We start from the raw sequence: 17,765 nt of genomic DNA on the forward strand, positions 1-17,765 counted from the left end.
ACAGTAGACTTCAAAGGATACACGTAATTACGTAAGTCCTGAGAAAATCTCGAGTTGTGAGAAGTCGGCTAACTTTGTTTCTTAGGAACAAAGAGGGACTTTTTGGTCAATAACAAGCAGACGCAACAAAAGTATCGCTGCATCCCATATTCCCTCACACAGTACCCGTATCTCACAGTCCGGCGGATTCAGCGCATTGGTGACGTCATCCTAAACTTCCAGTTCATGACTAATACTTATACACACACACACGTATAGTGTGTGACTCGGATACTGCGTACGGTCCGCGGTACGGTTGTGTGATCATTACGTCCATTTACATTTATACACACAATATAAGCAAGTCAGTACAGTGCCGATTACGCACACAACAAAACGGGAAACTCAAGCACGGGGCGACCTCCAAAACCTTGGTAGTTAGCGCTGTGTCGGAGGAGACACGTATCAAGAACAGTAAATCCTGGTGATCGTCTGAGATACCGGGAAATCAGCCCCTTACTGGAGTATCATCGAAAAAGAAACTCTGTTCAGAAAAATAACATCGAGAAACTCGCGGAGGGAAATGGCCACAACAACCAGCGTAACTACAACGGGCGCTCTTCGGGCCTTGCAGGCAGAACTGGTCAAGCTCGAGAAAGAACCCGTGGAAGGATTCATTGTCAAAGCAAATGATGAGAACCTCTTTGTATGGGAAGTTGCAATATTTGGTCCCCCGGGAACACTTTACGAGGGAGGCTACTTCAAGGTACATAAGCCTGCGTATTATATACGATGAAAACCCTTTATTTCTTTATCACTTTTCATGTTAGCATCCACAAACCACACTGTTTATGATTTGCGTTGTAGCGTAGTGCGTGAAGTCGAGCTTCGCGTACTGCAGAGGCAGCGCAGTGCGGAAGCTCGCTCTCACTGGTACACTGCGCTGCGCATGGAAACACTGATCTACAAAGGAATGTCAGTGATCGTCAGTGCGTGTGTGTGCTGCAGGTTCTATTGTTCTGGCATGCCTGCTGCTACACTGTACACCTGATCGAGAGGAATCCAATTTCATTGTTTTATAAAGTTTAGAGCTACTTCTCTAGTATTTATTACATTTAAACACATAATCAGTGATAATGCTGTATGCAAACAGTGCGGTAGTTTGCAGTAGTATGAATGATATTGGGAATCAAATGGTCTCTAAAACACAGTGACATGTCGGTATGATGTAATGACAATGTTCACATATTCATAGGATATATTTTTTCTAATGTAAATGGACGTTTCAATGCTCTACTGTAAAACGAGGAATGTTCACGTTTTTTTTAATTTCGCGAATTTTGCAAGAACCAAGATTCGCGAAATTATAATGCATGCGAAAGTTCTTGTCTACACTAGATTTTGAATGTTTGAGGCAACTCGCGAATATTTCATGCCGCAAAAAAGGTCCAATTCGTGAAAATTTCATACTGTGAAAATATCGCGTTTTACATTATCTTGACAGTGCTGTTAGTGGACCACACACAAAATACTTTCTCCTGTATTAAATGAAATATGGGGTGTTATCAAAAAAGAGTACTGTAAACGTGGAAATTTTCGAGGTGTTCAAATTTTCGCGCATTTCGCGCAACCAGAAACTAGCGTGAAAATAAAAGTACGTGAATATTTTTGCTTGCCATATGTGCCTGTGCGTGATGTCTTGATTCGGCGGAATTAAAAACACGCGAAACTCTTTCGACCCGGCCAAGCGCGAAAAATTAGTCACGCGAAAATATCCACTTTTACAGTATACGGTGTATACATACAAACCATCATGCATCAGTACCTGATTACCAAACGGTGAATGTGGAAGTGTGTGTACATGTGTGCTGTATAACGTATGTATGATTGATGTCATTGATATAACAATTTACAAATTACAGAGCAGGGCATTTATCGGCACCCGCACCAAAGTTCGACCTCCCGCGCCAAGGTTCGACCGTGCGCAGAAGCATAACTGTAGGTGTCTACATGTACACACTAGCAGGCAGTCAAATTTTGGACGGTGTTGTGGTCAAAGTACAGTTTGTACATGTCTGGGCAGCTTGCATCCATAGACTCGGTATAATTTCTGCCATCATGCCCGACATTTATTTTTTGCTTCTTGCTTTGTTTTGTACTTCAAAAGGACTCGTTCATGTCATGGTACATGTGTGGTGGTAAAAAATCCGCACGTGGGTTCGACCTCCCGTGCCCAAATTCGACCACACGCAAAAACATTGGCACCTACAGTACATGTACGGTTTCTTTTCTACATGCAGACAACAGTTGAATGGATGGCATCATAGTAAAATTATGGCAGCTTGCTTTATATTGTGCAGTCTTTTCTTTATTTTTCCAGCCTTTGTTCATGGCTATCTGAAAATTATCAGGAGAGTGTAAGTGTTAATTAACCTATACTTGTACATGGCGTTTAAAATGACTCACTTTGCAGACTATTCTGTGTTTTACATTGTATGCATTCTCACATCCTGTCAGTTTTGAGCCTTAGACTTGACAGTATTTTACTCACAAAATATCCCTGAAAGGGTTCATGCCCCCAGACAGGATATGAAATGCGAAGTCATGATGACTGCACAGAGTAGCATTTACATTGTATGCAACAGAGCAACACTGTACATGTAGGTTTGCAGCTACAATAGAACTTGACAGGAAAGAAAGAGTTCACATTTCTGTTTCAGGAAATGAATTTTTACTTCAGAATTCAGAGTCAACCTCCAGTCGGCTTGTACATTCATATAATTAGTAATACAGAAAGAGGGGAAAATGATTGCAGTACATTGTACATGTATGTCTCTTGTAAGGGGAGCTGATACATTGTAACCTTGCCTGAACATACAGCTGTTAACATGCACAATTTAATTGTGCAGAATATGGATAATTGATGTTAATTACAATACACATGTGCTTGTGTTTGTTTGTTGTTGTTGGTGGTTTTTTTTTTTTGGCAGTCCAAAATTTTTGCAGAAAGTGTCATTGGAACATTTTCAGTCGCATTATCAGGCTTTAAAGAATATGCTGTAAAATATTTCTTTCTTTTTTGTGGGATTTTTCATCAATTGCATCGCCTCTTACAAATGTACACTTTACAACCAGTAATACAATTGTATGTTTCATTTCTGAGTTGGGGGGAGGGGGTTCAAATTCATACTTTCCCTTAAAAATAGGGTTTAGTCCCTAAACCAGAACATGTCTGGAAAATTATGACAGCACAAAAGCAAGCCAGGCCCCGTTTCATAAAACTTGTTATCAGTGACAACTGCCCCATTTCAGTGACAAATTTGCTCTTGGCCAATCAGATGCAAGGATTTCTGTAGCTTGTAACAGCTATCACAACTTGTCACTGATAACAAGTAGATGAAATGGGGCCCAGGTTGTAAACTCCAGTTGAAATGTTATCGTATTGAAATGTGATCAACCAAGCATCATTGTGTTATTTTATAATTTTGTCTTTTTTTTGTTTCCTCCATTTTTCTTTCCTCATGAGCAGGCTGTGATGACTTTCCCACAAGACTACCCTTACTCACCACCAACATTCAAGTTCCTCACAAAGATGTGGCATCCAAATATTTATGAGGTAAGGAAACCTTTTTGATATCTGCCATCATTGTATAATGTAACCTGTCTTAACCCATATCGGGCCATCTACGGGATATTCCGTAGTTCGTCCAAACGCCGCAGGGGCCAAATACGGAATATCCCGTAGTGAAAAAAATGACATAAAACGACGTCATTCCAAAGTTCTTTCACCTTGTAACCTTTGACAACATATCCCAGAATGCTTTGCTACACTGTCTGCGATAATTCAAGAAGGATTTGTCAGTCGAACCCCAACAATATAGTAAAAATCATCGAAAAAAATATGTGTTTACATGGAATAACGCGAATAACCACGAAGCATCAGTGGGTGCTATCTACAGGTATACGGAATACTCGATTTTGGATTTTCTGCCGCAGTTTTTTAGGAAGTTTGGACACTTGCCGGGTGATGATTCGACTGTGATAATACATGTAGTCCCACATGTACATCCACATGTACATTGTATGTACAACAATTGTATAATTCTGTCGAAACTGAAAAGCTGTAGAAGTGCATCTATCGTGACAAGTTTCGCTTCAACAAACTGTAGGATGCACACATTATACTATCGATTTCCTGTGCTCTAGCAATGGTTTCATGGTCGTAAACATTAACATAAATCTGCAATTATTGTATCAATGGTCATGAGAAAGCTGACGCTCTGATCATTTTATTTCCGATACTGGATGTGTAAAATTACAACATTTGTTATTTTTAATCAATGAATGAAAGCAAACAAATTGATTTCGTAATTTTTGGACGACTGGACTTCATTTCTGCTGAGTATTATGACTGCACTGTGAATCAAATGGCAGCATGTCATATACCATTTTAAAGGGAATTTTATCCTCTTTCAAATGACATATGTAACTTGTCCATGTTTTGTTCATTGCTTGCTAATGAAGAGCGATTGTTTGGAGAGTTGTCTGCCTGTCAGCGTGTGTGCGCAAATGGTGCTGGGCCACTGCGGTGTTTGTTTACACAAGTGCGTTGGCCCAATATGGGTTAAATGGGAGAGTGTGTTACATCTGGATTGTGACCAATACAGTACATTTGTAGGGTGACATCATCTACATACAAATGTACGTAGAATTTTGAATTAACAGACTTATTGTACGATGGTGTACATGCACTGTGATTTTTTTTTAATTTTTTTTTTTGCATTTTACAGAGTACATGGTACACAGTACAAATGTAGGTCACTTTTAATAAATAGCATCAAGTTTTCATGGTGTCATGTTTTGTAAATTTCCTTTTCAACATGAAGTTTGCAAGCAATTTTTGTTTTCTCTGCAGTACCTCAAATACCCCTTCAGCAAGCAGGTACAGTTTGTATTGGAGATCCATCAAATTATACAATGAACTTTTAACAGATCTTTTTCTTGTTTTTTGTTTTGTTTTTTTTTTTGGCATGGCCATGGGCGAAACTGTACATCTGTATATCATCACTCTCTATGTGTTTTTACCAGTCTTTTTTTTTAATGCAGTGTACATGAATCATACAATTGTAGCTCAGAGAGGACTGGTTGTTGAGAGTTAAATATTTTATTCACCCAACCCAGAATGACCACCCAAAGCACCAGATTGTGTCTCCTTTCTTCATCAGTTGCTATACTTTCTGCCCATTGAAACTCTAAAAGTAGTGTGTCTGTACATGTACTGTATGTATGTGTCTATTCATGTACATTGTGTGTACATTTTTATGTGTGTCTTTTGTAAACTAAAAAAAAAACATTAAACAGGTGTGCAATGTCCCATACACCATGTGATGAACATGATTACATTTTCAAAACAGAGACGTTGCTCCAATATGTTTGATGAAGTCTCTTTGCTTTGTACACAATGAAATTATTGTCCGTCAGTTCATACTTGACAACCAGCGTACACATTGCATTCAACATGAGTAGTACAGTGTATAATGCACTGGTCACGTAGACATTGTTTCCAAGGACATACTGTACACTTATTAAACAGAATGCACACACAGTGTATGTACAATGTACATACAGTACATCATAAAGCCCCTTTGCCCTTCGCACACCGCAGGTAGTATACCTGTACATGTACAGACTTTTACCTTGTTCATCTTGCAGTATGTACCTGTAGCAGGATCAGTTATCAATGCTCATATAATTTGTAATCTAATCAATTACTTTATCATGAATATAGTACATTGTACAGTAGTCACATCAACCATGAGTACATTTGTATATAAACGTAAACACACACACACACACACACACACACACACACACACACAGTACCACACAAATATAAAGGGAATATATTGTCATTTACATACATCACACATCATACAAAAGTTGTATAAACCCACTATGGTATACATGCAGGTGATGTTCCCACATTGTATGTGTGTTTGTGTTCTCACAATACACAAACGCAATGTACAAATGTATTATAAACACCACCTATGTACCAGTATTTCAAGTGTGCATGACTGTGTACATGTTCATAATATGTGTGTTGATACATGTTGTACATGTACACTACAGTATGCAGTGGCGGATCCAGGCAGGGGTGCACTGGGCGTAGCCTCCCCCCCCCCCCCCCCCCCTTTATTTTTTGTGAAAACAAAATACTGTAAATGAAAAGAAAAAAATTGGTAGTGGGATGCGTGCACCCCCCACCCCCCCCCCCCTTTAGTTTTGTAAAGGCGTCCCCTCTTTACGGAATTCCTGGATCCGCCCCTGGTATGGTACACTTAGAACTGTGATATCTAGTGTATACACCCATTGGCCGAATTCACAAAGGTACAATCTTGTCCATGGTTTAAACCATGGACAAAGACTGTATTTTTTTATTGGGCGCCAAGTGGTGCATGGACTATTTCGTTACGAAATCAGTCATTTCGTAACAAAATTAGAACATTTCATAACAAAATGACTGACTTCATAACGAAATAGGCCATGCGACACTTGGCGTCCCATGAAAGACTATGGTCTTTGTCCATGGTTTAAACCATGGACAAGATTGTACCACCTTCGTGATTTCAGGCCTGTGTGTTCCATCTGACATTATCATGAAAGAAAAGAGGGTTTTACATTGGGGTATTTTTTTTATACTGATATCACAAGACGCAGATACCTGAACCCAAGTCATTTCAGTTTTAAATAAACCACGTGGAAGTATACACACAGTCTAAATCCTTGTTTTTGCAAAGTACAACGTACCTTTGCAGTCTAGAAACGAGATAAATTTGTACATCTTTGCACAAAACAGTTGACCTCTGATTAATAGAGAAAAGCCAAAATGAAAAATACCAACTGTGCATTATGTTACTTCAAGAAAACAACTTCAAAACATCTTCAGGCAACGAGAATTTAGGGTGCAAAACAGTAATTTGATATTCAATAGTTAGTAGGCATTATATGATGCGGCAATGACATGAGATCTGTAATTTATCATAACGCAAACATTTTTCCTGACTCTGTACACATGATAGATTATCTGCATAAGAAACAACTTGACAGCTTTTTTGTCACTTGTCTCATCAACCTTGTGTATCTCTGTAGATTTTCTTTCTTTCTTTCTTTCTTTCTTTCTTTGTTTTGGTTGTTTTGATATGAGCACTCATGCAAAGAAAAACAAACTTAACATTTCAAATAAATAGATGAATCAATCAATCAAATCACCCTGGATAATATGTGCATGATATTGCTTGGCACTGGTGGTAAGTATTTAAGAATACAAAGTATTATTATCACAAACCCCAGCTCCATCCTGGAGATGACAAATTGCCAGTATATACACTCTAGTTCTTGTTCTAGACCCAAATGAGCCTCTAGTGCCCCAAAACTATCCATGCCCTTTAAGATTATGGCTGTCTTGCTACCGTATGCTCCATCAACCTGCATGCTAAAGCTTTTAGCTGCACATCACAGATTTGGCAAGGATCCATAAGTACTTCTTCAGTTTTGGCTCAGCGTCAATACATTATGTTCCAAAATACTACATACAATTGTAGGTTAAATTTTCCTGGCCTGCCAGAGAAGTTGCATTTTTAAAAGAATGAGATTGAAGACTTTACTGTGGCAATCACATGCACTCATGTGCCGATATTGCCTTCTGTATGGTACAGTTTCAGCATGGCCAAGTGGGTATGTACAATTTTGTACACTGTACATGTATAAGCATCAAGCTGGTATACAGTCCTCTTTAGGATCATTTTGAATTTCTATAAAACATTCTGTCATGTGGATATGTCATAATCACAACAGGCTTACTGTGGACTCTACACTTAAACTTCTAAACTGTCGATCACAAGATTAATACATTATGGCAGCAATCAATCATAGTCAAATTATAGCTACAGTAACCATGCACTTGATGTGCGATTTTACTCCTTGTTTAAGTTGACTATGATATTAAAGTACTGAAGATTGATATCAGTCTAAGTTGAAACAAATTGAACAGTTGAAACAAATTTGAATATATTCATGTAATGATGAAGTTATTCAATTTTGATTTTTTTTTTTTTTTGGGGGGGGGGGGTGTTTTAATGGATCTGTGCTGTTTGTTACAGCGACATGCAAATTAGATGAAGTACTGATATTGTCACACTAGGTCAACCTAAATATAGTTTTTGTACAGTGTAGGCCTATACAACATACCTGTACTACATACAAAACACAAAACCATAAAAATGTAGCGTACGTACATGTACAATGTACATAGTGTGTGGTGAGTACTGTAAAACGAGGAATTTTCGCATGCATTTTAATTTCGCAAATTTCGTGAGCGCCAAAATTCGCAAAATTAAAATGCACGCAAAAGCTTTTGTCTACACTACATGCATTGAATGCCAGTAGCAATTCGCGAAAATTTCATGCCACGAAAAAGGCTGTCGACTCTAATTCGCGAAAATTTCATGCCGCGAATATATCATGTTTTACAGTAATGTGATACGTTTCGTTGTACATGTACAGGGTGTACATTTCTGTACAATGTATGCGTACAATTACTGGAGTGTATGTACATTGTACAGTGTACTTGGGAATGCCGTCCTCCAAAAGTCTTTACTTGTATTTATTATTACTAGAACAAAATAGTTTGATGCAAAAGAGCAAGTCTACCTGTTTGTTTGCTGTTGTTTTTGTATTCATTAAAAAAAAACAAAAATCACTCAGAGAGTGCAGACCTCCGCCAAGCAGCGTATCTTTCCACCCATATACATTGCACGCATAGCATACTCGTATAGTACAATGTTTGTGGCCATATTTCCCAATTTAAAGAATACTTTTTGGTGTCTCTACCTTTAGCTTCTTGTTGCGCCTTAAGAATGCACTTGGTGCAAATACAAATGTACGCACACCACATACCATGCAGCTTGAATTCCTTTTGTTTACACAAGTAGGCCCTCCTTCCCAAAATGATACAGAATCCTTAAAAAAATGGTGATATCTCGTTATATTTTAGGCTTTATTGCAAAATTGTTGTATGGTAGGATTTTTGTGATACAACTGATCTACACATACACTGTATATATGTATGCATCAAATGTGTTAACTCATTGTTAAAACGCTGCTCCCAATCTGGTAAACAGTACCTTTAAGCAGAGAATTACAAAATTTCTTTTCTTTTCTCTTCTTTTAGTGAGTACAGTACGAGGGCCTCACATTTCCTCCATACTTAGGATCATTTACAATGTTTGCTCCATTACGTACAAATTTGTGTATACTGTACATGCAGCTGTACTGTGTTTGTGTAGTGTACATTTGTTATGTGACTACATGTACATGTACAGTATGCCAGAGAACTGTAGTACAGGTGTACGTTGTGGGGGTAACTTTGGGAAATTCCCTATGGCTGAAATCTACTATACAGTGTCCCACACAAATGTACAGCTGTTTTTGTACACTGTACCACATGATTGATAGGGGAAACTCCAGTACATACCTGGTACTGGTACACATACAGCTTGTACATATTGTACCTGTACTGTACATTGTTTGGTCAGGTGTACACAGTACATGTAGGTCCTATTGTACAGTCTCTTTTTTTTTTGGGGGGGGGGGTTAATATTTGCAGCAAACTGAGGTCACAGCTGCATTATGTGTGCTATATTATACCATGCCAATGATTGCCATATGTAAAAGTTGACACAAATGGGATGCCAAGCAAGCTAATGTCATTTGTGTGTAGTAATAGTATGATACACATTGTAGTATGTAGGCCTACATTTGTACATGTTACGTACACTGTAGGGTCCTATAGTACAGTTTAATACTATAAACCCATAGTGTAGAGCTCTGTAAATTGGGTACAGTGTACATGTATGACAGATTAAGGGTGCGTTTATAAGATTTTGCGGGCCTAGATTCACAGTTTTGAAACACTGTTTTGAAACACTGTTTCAAATCACACTTTCGTCAGGAGAGCGTTTATAAGATTTTTTCTCCGAGCGTGTTTGGGCTCTCGCTCAGACTGTGCCATTGCGCAACTCACTCTGCGCAGTTTTTCCTCGGCAAAAGGTCAAACAGGGTGCGCGCAAGGCATTGTGACGTCACATAAACAGTGTTTGCGATCGCGGTTGCGTTTATAAGATTTTTGAAACACTGATTCTACAGAAACACTGTTTCAAATCACGGCGAGCGTTTATAAGAATTTTTTTCTTGCTAGAATCACTGTTTGACCAGAAACAGTGTTTCAAAACACTGTTTCTGGCCAAAAGAAAAATCTTATAAACGCACCCTAAGAAATTTAAGAGGACTTTCCTTTATGGTACACACAGCTACACTTGAATAGCATGCTCCGTGTAGAAATACTGTCAATTTGCCACCTTTTTATGTGAAGTCCTACTACTAAAAGTGGAATAAGTATGAAAGAATATTGGTTGCAGACAACAATGACATTTTATACACACTGTAGCTTTGCTGTATTGTTGATTACAATTTTGTTTACAGTTTGAATGCACTTTGAGCAAACAGAACATGGTTGAATCTGGCTACACAACAGTCTTTTTTCTTCTTCTTTTTTTACACACTGTGCATGACTTCAGAAGGTCATTGTAGGACCCAGTTGGCATACATTGTAGGTACCCATAAGAGCAGCTCTGGAAACTCACAGCTAGCAGCTTTCCCTCGTGTGCCTGCATGGAGGCAAGAGCAGGGGGTAATTAATATCAAAGTCATAGTGTCAAGGGTATCTCCCCGTTTTGACGGGAAGAATCTGTGGGCAGAACTTTCAGGGAATTTCATAAGCGTCTTTGGTAATTTTTCCCTGAATGTTTGTTTTTGTTTTTTGTTCTGCGGGGATGGAAATGTGTGTGTGTGGGGGAGGTGGGGGTGGGTGAGGGACAACAAGACAACCGTTGGAATTCAACGGGTGCAGATAACCCCTCGAAACTCAAGTTCTATAATAAAAGCACGTGGCGGGAAGATCCCAACCAATGGACTGGATCGCTGGGCACGTACTACAAATGTAATATTAAATTTCTGGGAAGGATGGTCCTGGGTAGAAGAGAGCACAATTTAACGAAAGAATGAGAAAACTTTTCTTTTTATTTCATCAATAAAAATGTGCAAAATCGTATATGAGAAAAAAGAAATAAAGGTGCTGCTAGTACAATACTGTATACGCTATATATTTCGCGGGGGTTTTATTTTCGCGAATTTCGCGAATCGGGAGCTATTCGCGAAATTAACAACACGCGAAAATATTACCTTCCAAAATGAATCCCTTGCCTTGATGATACGAACATTTCAGTACTAGTATACCATGTCACGGCTTACCGAACAGATCATACTGGCTAAGCTTGTTTACACACGTCCACGTCTACTTACGAATACTGTAGAGAGCCAATCCATTATCGCAAGGGGACCACTCGTCAGAAATCTAGCGGGATGGACTTCACCACTTCAAAAATGTTGAATTCTAACTTACTAGTTCGCAGCGTTTGGTGAGTTTTTTTCATGCAGTGTATAACTAGTATCATTCTTATTTGCTAGTAAGTTGAAAATTCACTTTCTTTGCCACTTCATATTTTCTCTGGTCCCTCAATCGCGAATTTAACCACTCGCGAAAATGTGTGACAGCGGCAATTCGCGAAAATTTATGTACGCGAAAATTATAGCGTATACAGTACATTGTAAGTACAAACAGCAATTCTGGAAACTCACAGCTAGCAGCTTATATGCACATTGTACATGTACATGTACATGTGGAATGTGTAGGGCGTAGGTCTTGTACTTGGTACAACTTATAGGTACAATATACAATGCACAGTACATGTACAATGTACTGTAAAACATATTTTAGCGGCATGAAATTTTCACGAATTGGAGCCGACAACCTTTTTCACGGCATGAAATTTTCGCGAAGTGCCTCTGGCATTCAATGCATACTGTAGTGTAGACAAGAGCCTTTTTGTGCATTTTAATTTCGCGAATCTTGGCTCACGGCAAATTCGCGAAATTAAAATGCACACAAACATTGCTTTTTTTACAGCATTTAGGGGCTATGCCCCAATAGTACATACGTATTTATCTCATGGAGTAAGCAACTTGATGCTATGATATTCCATGATATTCTCTGAAATATATTTCAGCATCCCATTTTTGTTTCTACAAAGTACATTTGTAGGTCAGCAAATTGTATAGGCCCTACAATGTGGACATAGATGTTTATAAATTATATACAGTAAATCACACACCACTGTACACTGTTATATCAATTAGGCCTGCATGTTAACAGTTAGTTGTAGGGGCATACAAGAAATATCCGCGTCAGTGTGTGAACCAGACAGAACTCCATGATGTTTTCAGACAATTAAGATCATCAGTCTGAACATGGAGCTACAAACAAACGGGGTTCGTTTGTAGCTCCATGGTCTGAAGTATGAGTTCTGAGGATGGCAGGTACCATCAAAAAAATTTAAGATGTACAATGTACAAGAGGAATACAAAGCCACCATGTACACAACTTGCAAGCATAATAATTGCAACAGGATGGAATGGTACAATGTACAATGTACTTTACAGTATGTTGCTCTGTGTAGAGCGTGTTACCCTGTCGTGTCCTAATAACTCCTACTTTTACATTGTAGTTGGGGTATGTATGGACCAATGTGGTTTGGGCATTGTTTTTATGATAATTTCTAACTGGGGACTTCAAATACGCCGTATGCTTTAACAAGAGATAATTTGTTCACTGTCATAGTAATGCACCTGGCTCATTGCATAACCCATTGAAAGTGCTTTTCTTCTTCTTTGGAAGCCCCCAGTTATGGCCGCCATAAGTTGCAGTGCTCTGGAGTCGGATTCTTATTTCATCTATAGTGTACAGTGCATCGGGTCAATTTAGTAAAATATTTGTTTCCATGGAATACAACATTCACTATTCAGATTACATTTTCCAGGTCAAAAAAAGTTCATCACACTTATCCTGTTATTTGGAAGATTCTTTTTTCAGTGAAATGATATCAAGAAATCAGTGAAAATAAACATAGAATGGTGTACAAATTGTACATCGTTTACTGACACACACTCGTACAGTAGTAAGCCATTGATGGACCCATACTGCAGGGTTTGCCCTTATATTTTAGATGATGTACAGCTGTATTGTTATCCACATACTGTAAGTATGGTACAAGATATTACTGTAAGTGTGGGTCAAGAGTGACACGTTTTTAGAGAGTCCCACTCAATGATTCAACCATAGAATTGCAAGAAATACTAACATGCAATACTAGTTAAATGCGATAATCAGGATGCACAAAGATACAGCAGTGCACAGCATGCTCTGGAGGTTGACTCAGAACCTTGGGGGGGGGGGATGGGCTTAATGGAGAGGTCACGCTAACTTTCGAGTTCATTGATTTTCGTGTCCACACGATGCTAAACTATGAGTGGGGTCTCCTTTAGCAGAGCATAAACTGTAATAAGAGGTCTTGTGGTACTAATCATCAACTAATCTTTAAGATTTAATACTAACTCTCAATTGCATGTACAAATGTAAGGGGCTAGATTACAAGCTAATTATCATAGATTGAAACTTTGAGCTACCGGTACCGGTAATCTTAAAGTGTAGGAACATTGTGTGAACGTGCATAACTCATCATGGAGAAACTTTAGAAATAAACACTTGCACAGAACTTAAATAGCATTTTCCTTCCGGGTGTCAGTCAGCTGTGTTTGAGGCACGTATGCATCCACTCTCGTTCTCGATTCTCATGGATAATAAATCCTAACAGTGCTGAAATACAATGTAGAAGTTAATTATAGGCATAAATGCCAGTGACAAACAGCAGTTCTATTTTTAACCAGCCTGTTTCTGCTTTTAATTTCTGTCTGCCTGATTACAAACTAGTGTGTTCTTTTGAGTGAAATTTCCAGTGGAAGTTGCATGTAAACCTCTTTTCAATGCAAGTATCACATTACCAGTATCTACCAAAGTTTGTTTGGAAGTACAGGATTTGGGTGTCAGAGGCAGATCATACGTGTATGTACATTTGTACATATAGTGTACTTACACTTGATAAGTGTGTGTACAGTGATATGTGAAATCTTGTTTGAAATTCAACAAGAATGGAAATTTTCAAGCCTTTTACTTCCTATAACTGACTAACAGTAGATAAACTTACACATGTAGCGCAGGGGTGGGTGTACGGTTTTATATACAACGTGTATGTAGTATGCTTGTACACTGTAACTGTTGCAGTGTGACCATAATTTGAATGTTATGATATTAATTGCAGTTTTTGTACAGTATATTATGTACTACTTGAGCTGTAATGCTGTATTACATTCAATCTTTTGACAACCATTCCCCCCCCCCCCCCATGATAAGGGATGGTATTGTCTACACTGAGCTGTTTTCTTTTTCTTCTTCTTCTTAGTTTCTTCTTCTTCTTTTCCCTATACATTTATGTACAGTATGTCATCATTAAGCACTACACTATACACCAGTACTTGCGTGCCCCACTACATTGTATATTCGGTTCAAATGAAAACAGCACGCAGCATGCGCTGAAGATTACCCCGAGCACTGCCGTGGGAAGACAAACTCAATTTGCCCATCGAGAGAGCGATGATTCATGCTGAAGTGTGTAAAAACCTCAGTGAGTAATCAGTACTATGGAGTCCAAGAAATGATGGGATCGGGGGAGTGAGTGTGAGCCCTGGTGGGGTGACTCTGCTAGCTTCTCATTTATTGTGACCTCAATTGTGTGTAATAATGCAAAGCTTTCATTAGACACGGTTTGGCACACAAGCAAGTGTCGGTGTGATGTGCACAGTGTACCATGCACAAGGCACTGTGCTGTGTACAATGCACAGTGGCACAAAAAGTTGTTTGTATTTCACAAATTGTGGTGTTCTGCAGTATGTTCACCCCGCCAAATTCAGGTGTTCTACATGTTAGTAGGTGGCACAAAGTGTTTGCGTACTGTAATTTGGTTTTGACAATATCCCCACAGCACCTTTTCATGTCCCAGGGTAACTCAAATACTGTAATCAGTCACTATTACATGTTTACAACTCCTACACAACTGCAGAGCTGACATAACATGTTTATGACTGAAGATCTGTGTGGTATTGCCTAGTGGACATGCTACTCCACCCAGTAATGGACTTTTTTTGACCTTGTGAGGTTGAAATTAGAATGTAGTCAGTCAGGTTCATCATGTCGGTGAAGTGTGTTACATTGTGGTATTTAATACAGTACTGTTGTCTTTGGTATTATCATCCTTGATAGTATTACAATGAAGCTGTAGAGTGTATAGGGGCATTACTATTTACAATGTTGTACTTGTACTACCAGTTGTACTATAGTAGGGGTTAGTGATGTTACTTTTAAATATCTTAGATAGTAGTTGAGCTATGAAACTATTAAAGTGAGGATAGCAAATGGCTCTTGTATGTTCTCAGATGTCCAGACTCGGGACAGGATATTCTTGTGACATAATATATGCTTACAGTACACTGTAAGTGAACATTGTGTGCCTGCATTCCCCACTCCATTGCTTTGATATTAGGCTTTACACATGTAGGTCTGTGAAGTTAATGCTCAACGATATCTACATTGTATTTGCTGCTGCTGTTTTTGTTTTTGTTTTTTTGTCCAGGCATACAATGAAAAATTATGATGGTTTGGAGACCTGTGGGTTTTAAAATTAAATTGCCCAATGCTTGCCTACCCCAAAGTTGTGAAATATTGATGCTTTTTTACTTGTCATCAACAACAAAATTCCTCCATTGAAACGTGTATTCCATTATGTGTACATCAAAGGTTGTTATATCTATTTGTTTTCTACAGTTTGCTTTAAAGTGTCAAGTCATTTTCACAGTCAACTTTTATACAGAGATTTGCAAGTGTAATGAGGTCAATTCAATGAAAGACAGCTGACAAAGTGGTGCATGACATGATGTACAGTGCCACAATGTACAAAGTCAGCATTACAGTTGTGTAACGAGGTTAATCAATGATTGGACTCGTGGTGCCCTGATTGTTGTTACAGTAGATTATATTTTCAAGGATAGCTCTGTGTTGACGCACATTTTACTTTTTGTATTTTGACTCTGAAATTGAAATTTCCTCTTTCTGTCCCCATTCCCCCCTCCCCCCTTTTTTTTTACAGATTTCTGATAACAATGAAACATATTTTTCTCATCACAACGTTTATTTGATTAATGTTTGTTGTTATTTTTGTCCTCCCCTTTGATGCGTGCAGACCAGCGGTGACGTGTGTATATCCATCCTGCATCCGCCGGTGGCTGATGAACAGAGCGGCGAGTTGCCCTCTGAGAGGTGGAACCCCACACAGAACGTCAGGTGAGTGGATGCCACCTCTTTTTGCATTGGGGGGGGGGGGGGGGGAGGTGAGGACGAGGGGAGTCTGACCACTTATTGATCAACCAAGTCCAGGGCCTGTGGTACTTGGAGCTGTCAAGGTTCTTCATTTCATTATATTTCATTTCATTTCATATTAACCCGTTGAGGACGAGTCCCGAGTACTGTAAAACACAATATATTCGCGGCATGAAAATTTCGCGAATTGGAGCCGACGGCCTTTCTCGCAGCATTAAATTTTCGCGACTTACCACTGGCATCCAATGCATATTGTGTAGGCAAGAATGTTCGTGTGCATTTTAATTTCGCGAATGTTGCCGCTCGCAAAATTCGCGAAATTAAAATGCACGCGAACATTCCTTGTTGTACAATTGTACAGTCATGGGTGTATGCAAGGGGGGGTCGGGAGGGTCGTACGACCCCCCCAAATTTTCAAAAGGTCCACTTTTTGTAAAAGACATTTTTGTTTTTTGAGGGCTTTTTACTCTATATAGGCCTACAACAGGGAAAAAAAGTGACCGGTGTTCCAGCAAATTGTCAAAAACCTCGTAAATTTCGTAACTTAGTTTTAATATGCCATAATTTACCTTATTTCTAAGCCGCACTGCCGTGCCGAAAAAGTCACTTTTGTATGCACCAAATGGCCCCATTTTAAGATACAAAATTCAAAAACTCCCTACCGTGGGAGGGGGGACACCCCCCTCCCACACCCTCCCCCCACTCGGTCGCTCCGCTCCCTCGCAAAGGCAAAGGTCAAAAAATTTTGATTACGACCCCTAAAATCCTGGATACACCCCTGACAGTATACTCAGGCAAGTGTCTATGGGAAATGCGTGTTGTAGCAAAATCAGCCCGCCCTCAACAGGTTAAAGTTCAGTTTTGATGCCCCTCTTGTAATACTTGATCATTCTCTTATTCACCGTTTCCTCTGGGCACCATTTCATGAAAGTTGTCAGTCTCTGAAAAGTTCAGTAAAAATCCTTGGGAAAAAAAAAAGAAGGATGAAAATAATGAAGATAATTTATGAGTTATATTCCCCAACAGAGACTACTACTGAAGTGGCATGTAAGGTATACAGAAGGGAATCAGAAGGTAATATCAGTGCTGAGTATTAACTAATATTATAACTGTGATTATTGAATGGAGTTAAACATCTTTTTTTTGGGGGGGGGTGTCAATGCCATGTGCATTAATACAGTTTATTGCATATCATACTATTTTTTTAAAAAAGTATTGTTAGACACCTCATATAAAATATCTATTGTGAGACACTTCACATAAAATATCTAGTGCTGATCCTGATCAATCATACACAATTGCACTTTCTGTTCATGTATTCCTAGTTGCTCAACATTCTATG

At 38.9% G+C, this 17,765-nt stretch overlaps 1 protein-coding gene across 1 annotated transcript in view; it reads left to right on the plus strand.

Moving 5' to 3' along the window:
- The first annotated feature begins 355 nt into the window (after nucleotides 1–355).
- Nucleotides 356–17,765, plus strand: part of LOC139715525 (ubiquitin-conjugating enzyme E2 R1-like) — a 28,983-nt gene continuing 11,573 nt past the window's right edge. Inside the window, exons 1-3 of the mRNA XM_071627091.1 lie at nucleotides 356–745; nucleotides 3,509–3,595; nucleotides 16,287–16,387. Coding sequence (XP_071483192.1) covers nucleotides 563–745; nucleotides 3,509–3,595; nucleotides 16,287–16,387 — 371 coding nt within the window. The 5' untranslated portion in view covers nucleotides 356–562. The remainder of the gene's footprint in view (nucleotides 746–3,508; nucleotides 3,596–16,286; nucleotides 16,388–17,765) is intronic.

This window comes from Diadema antillarum, unplaced genomic scaffold (assembly GCF_040938485.1).
Source record: "Diadema antillarum isolate AM-2024a unplaced genomic scaffold, OU_Dant_1.0 scf00000049, whole genome shotgun sequence".
Lineage (NCBI taxonomy): Eukaryota > Metazoa > Echinodermata > Echinoidea > Diadematoida > Diadematidae > Diadema > Diadema antillarum.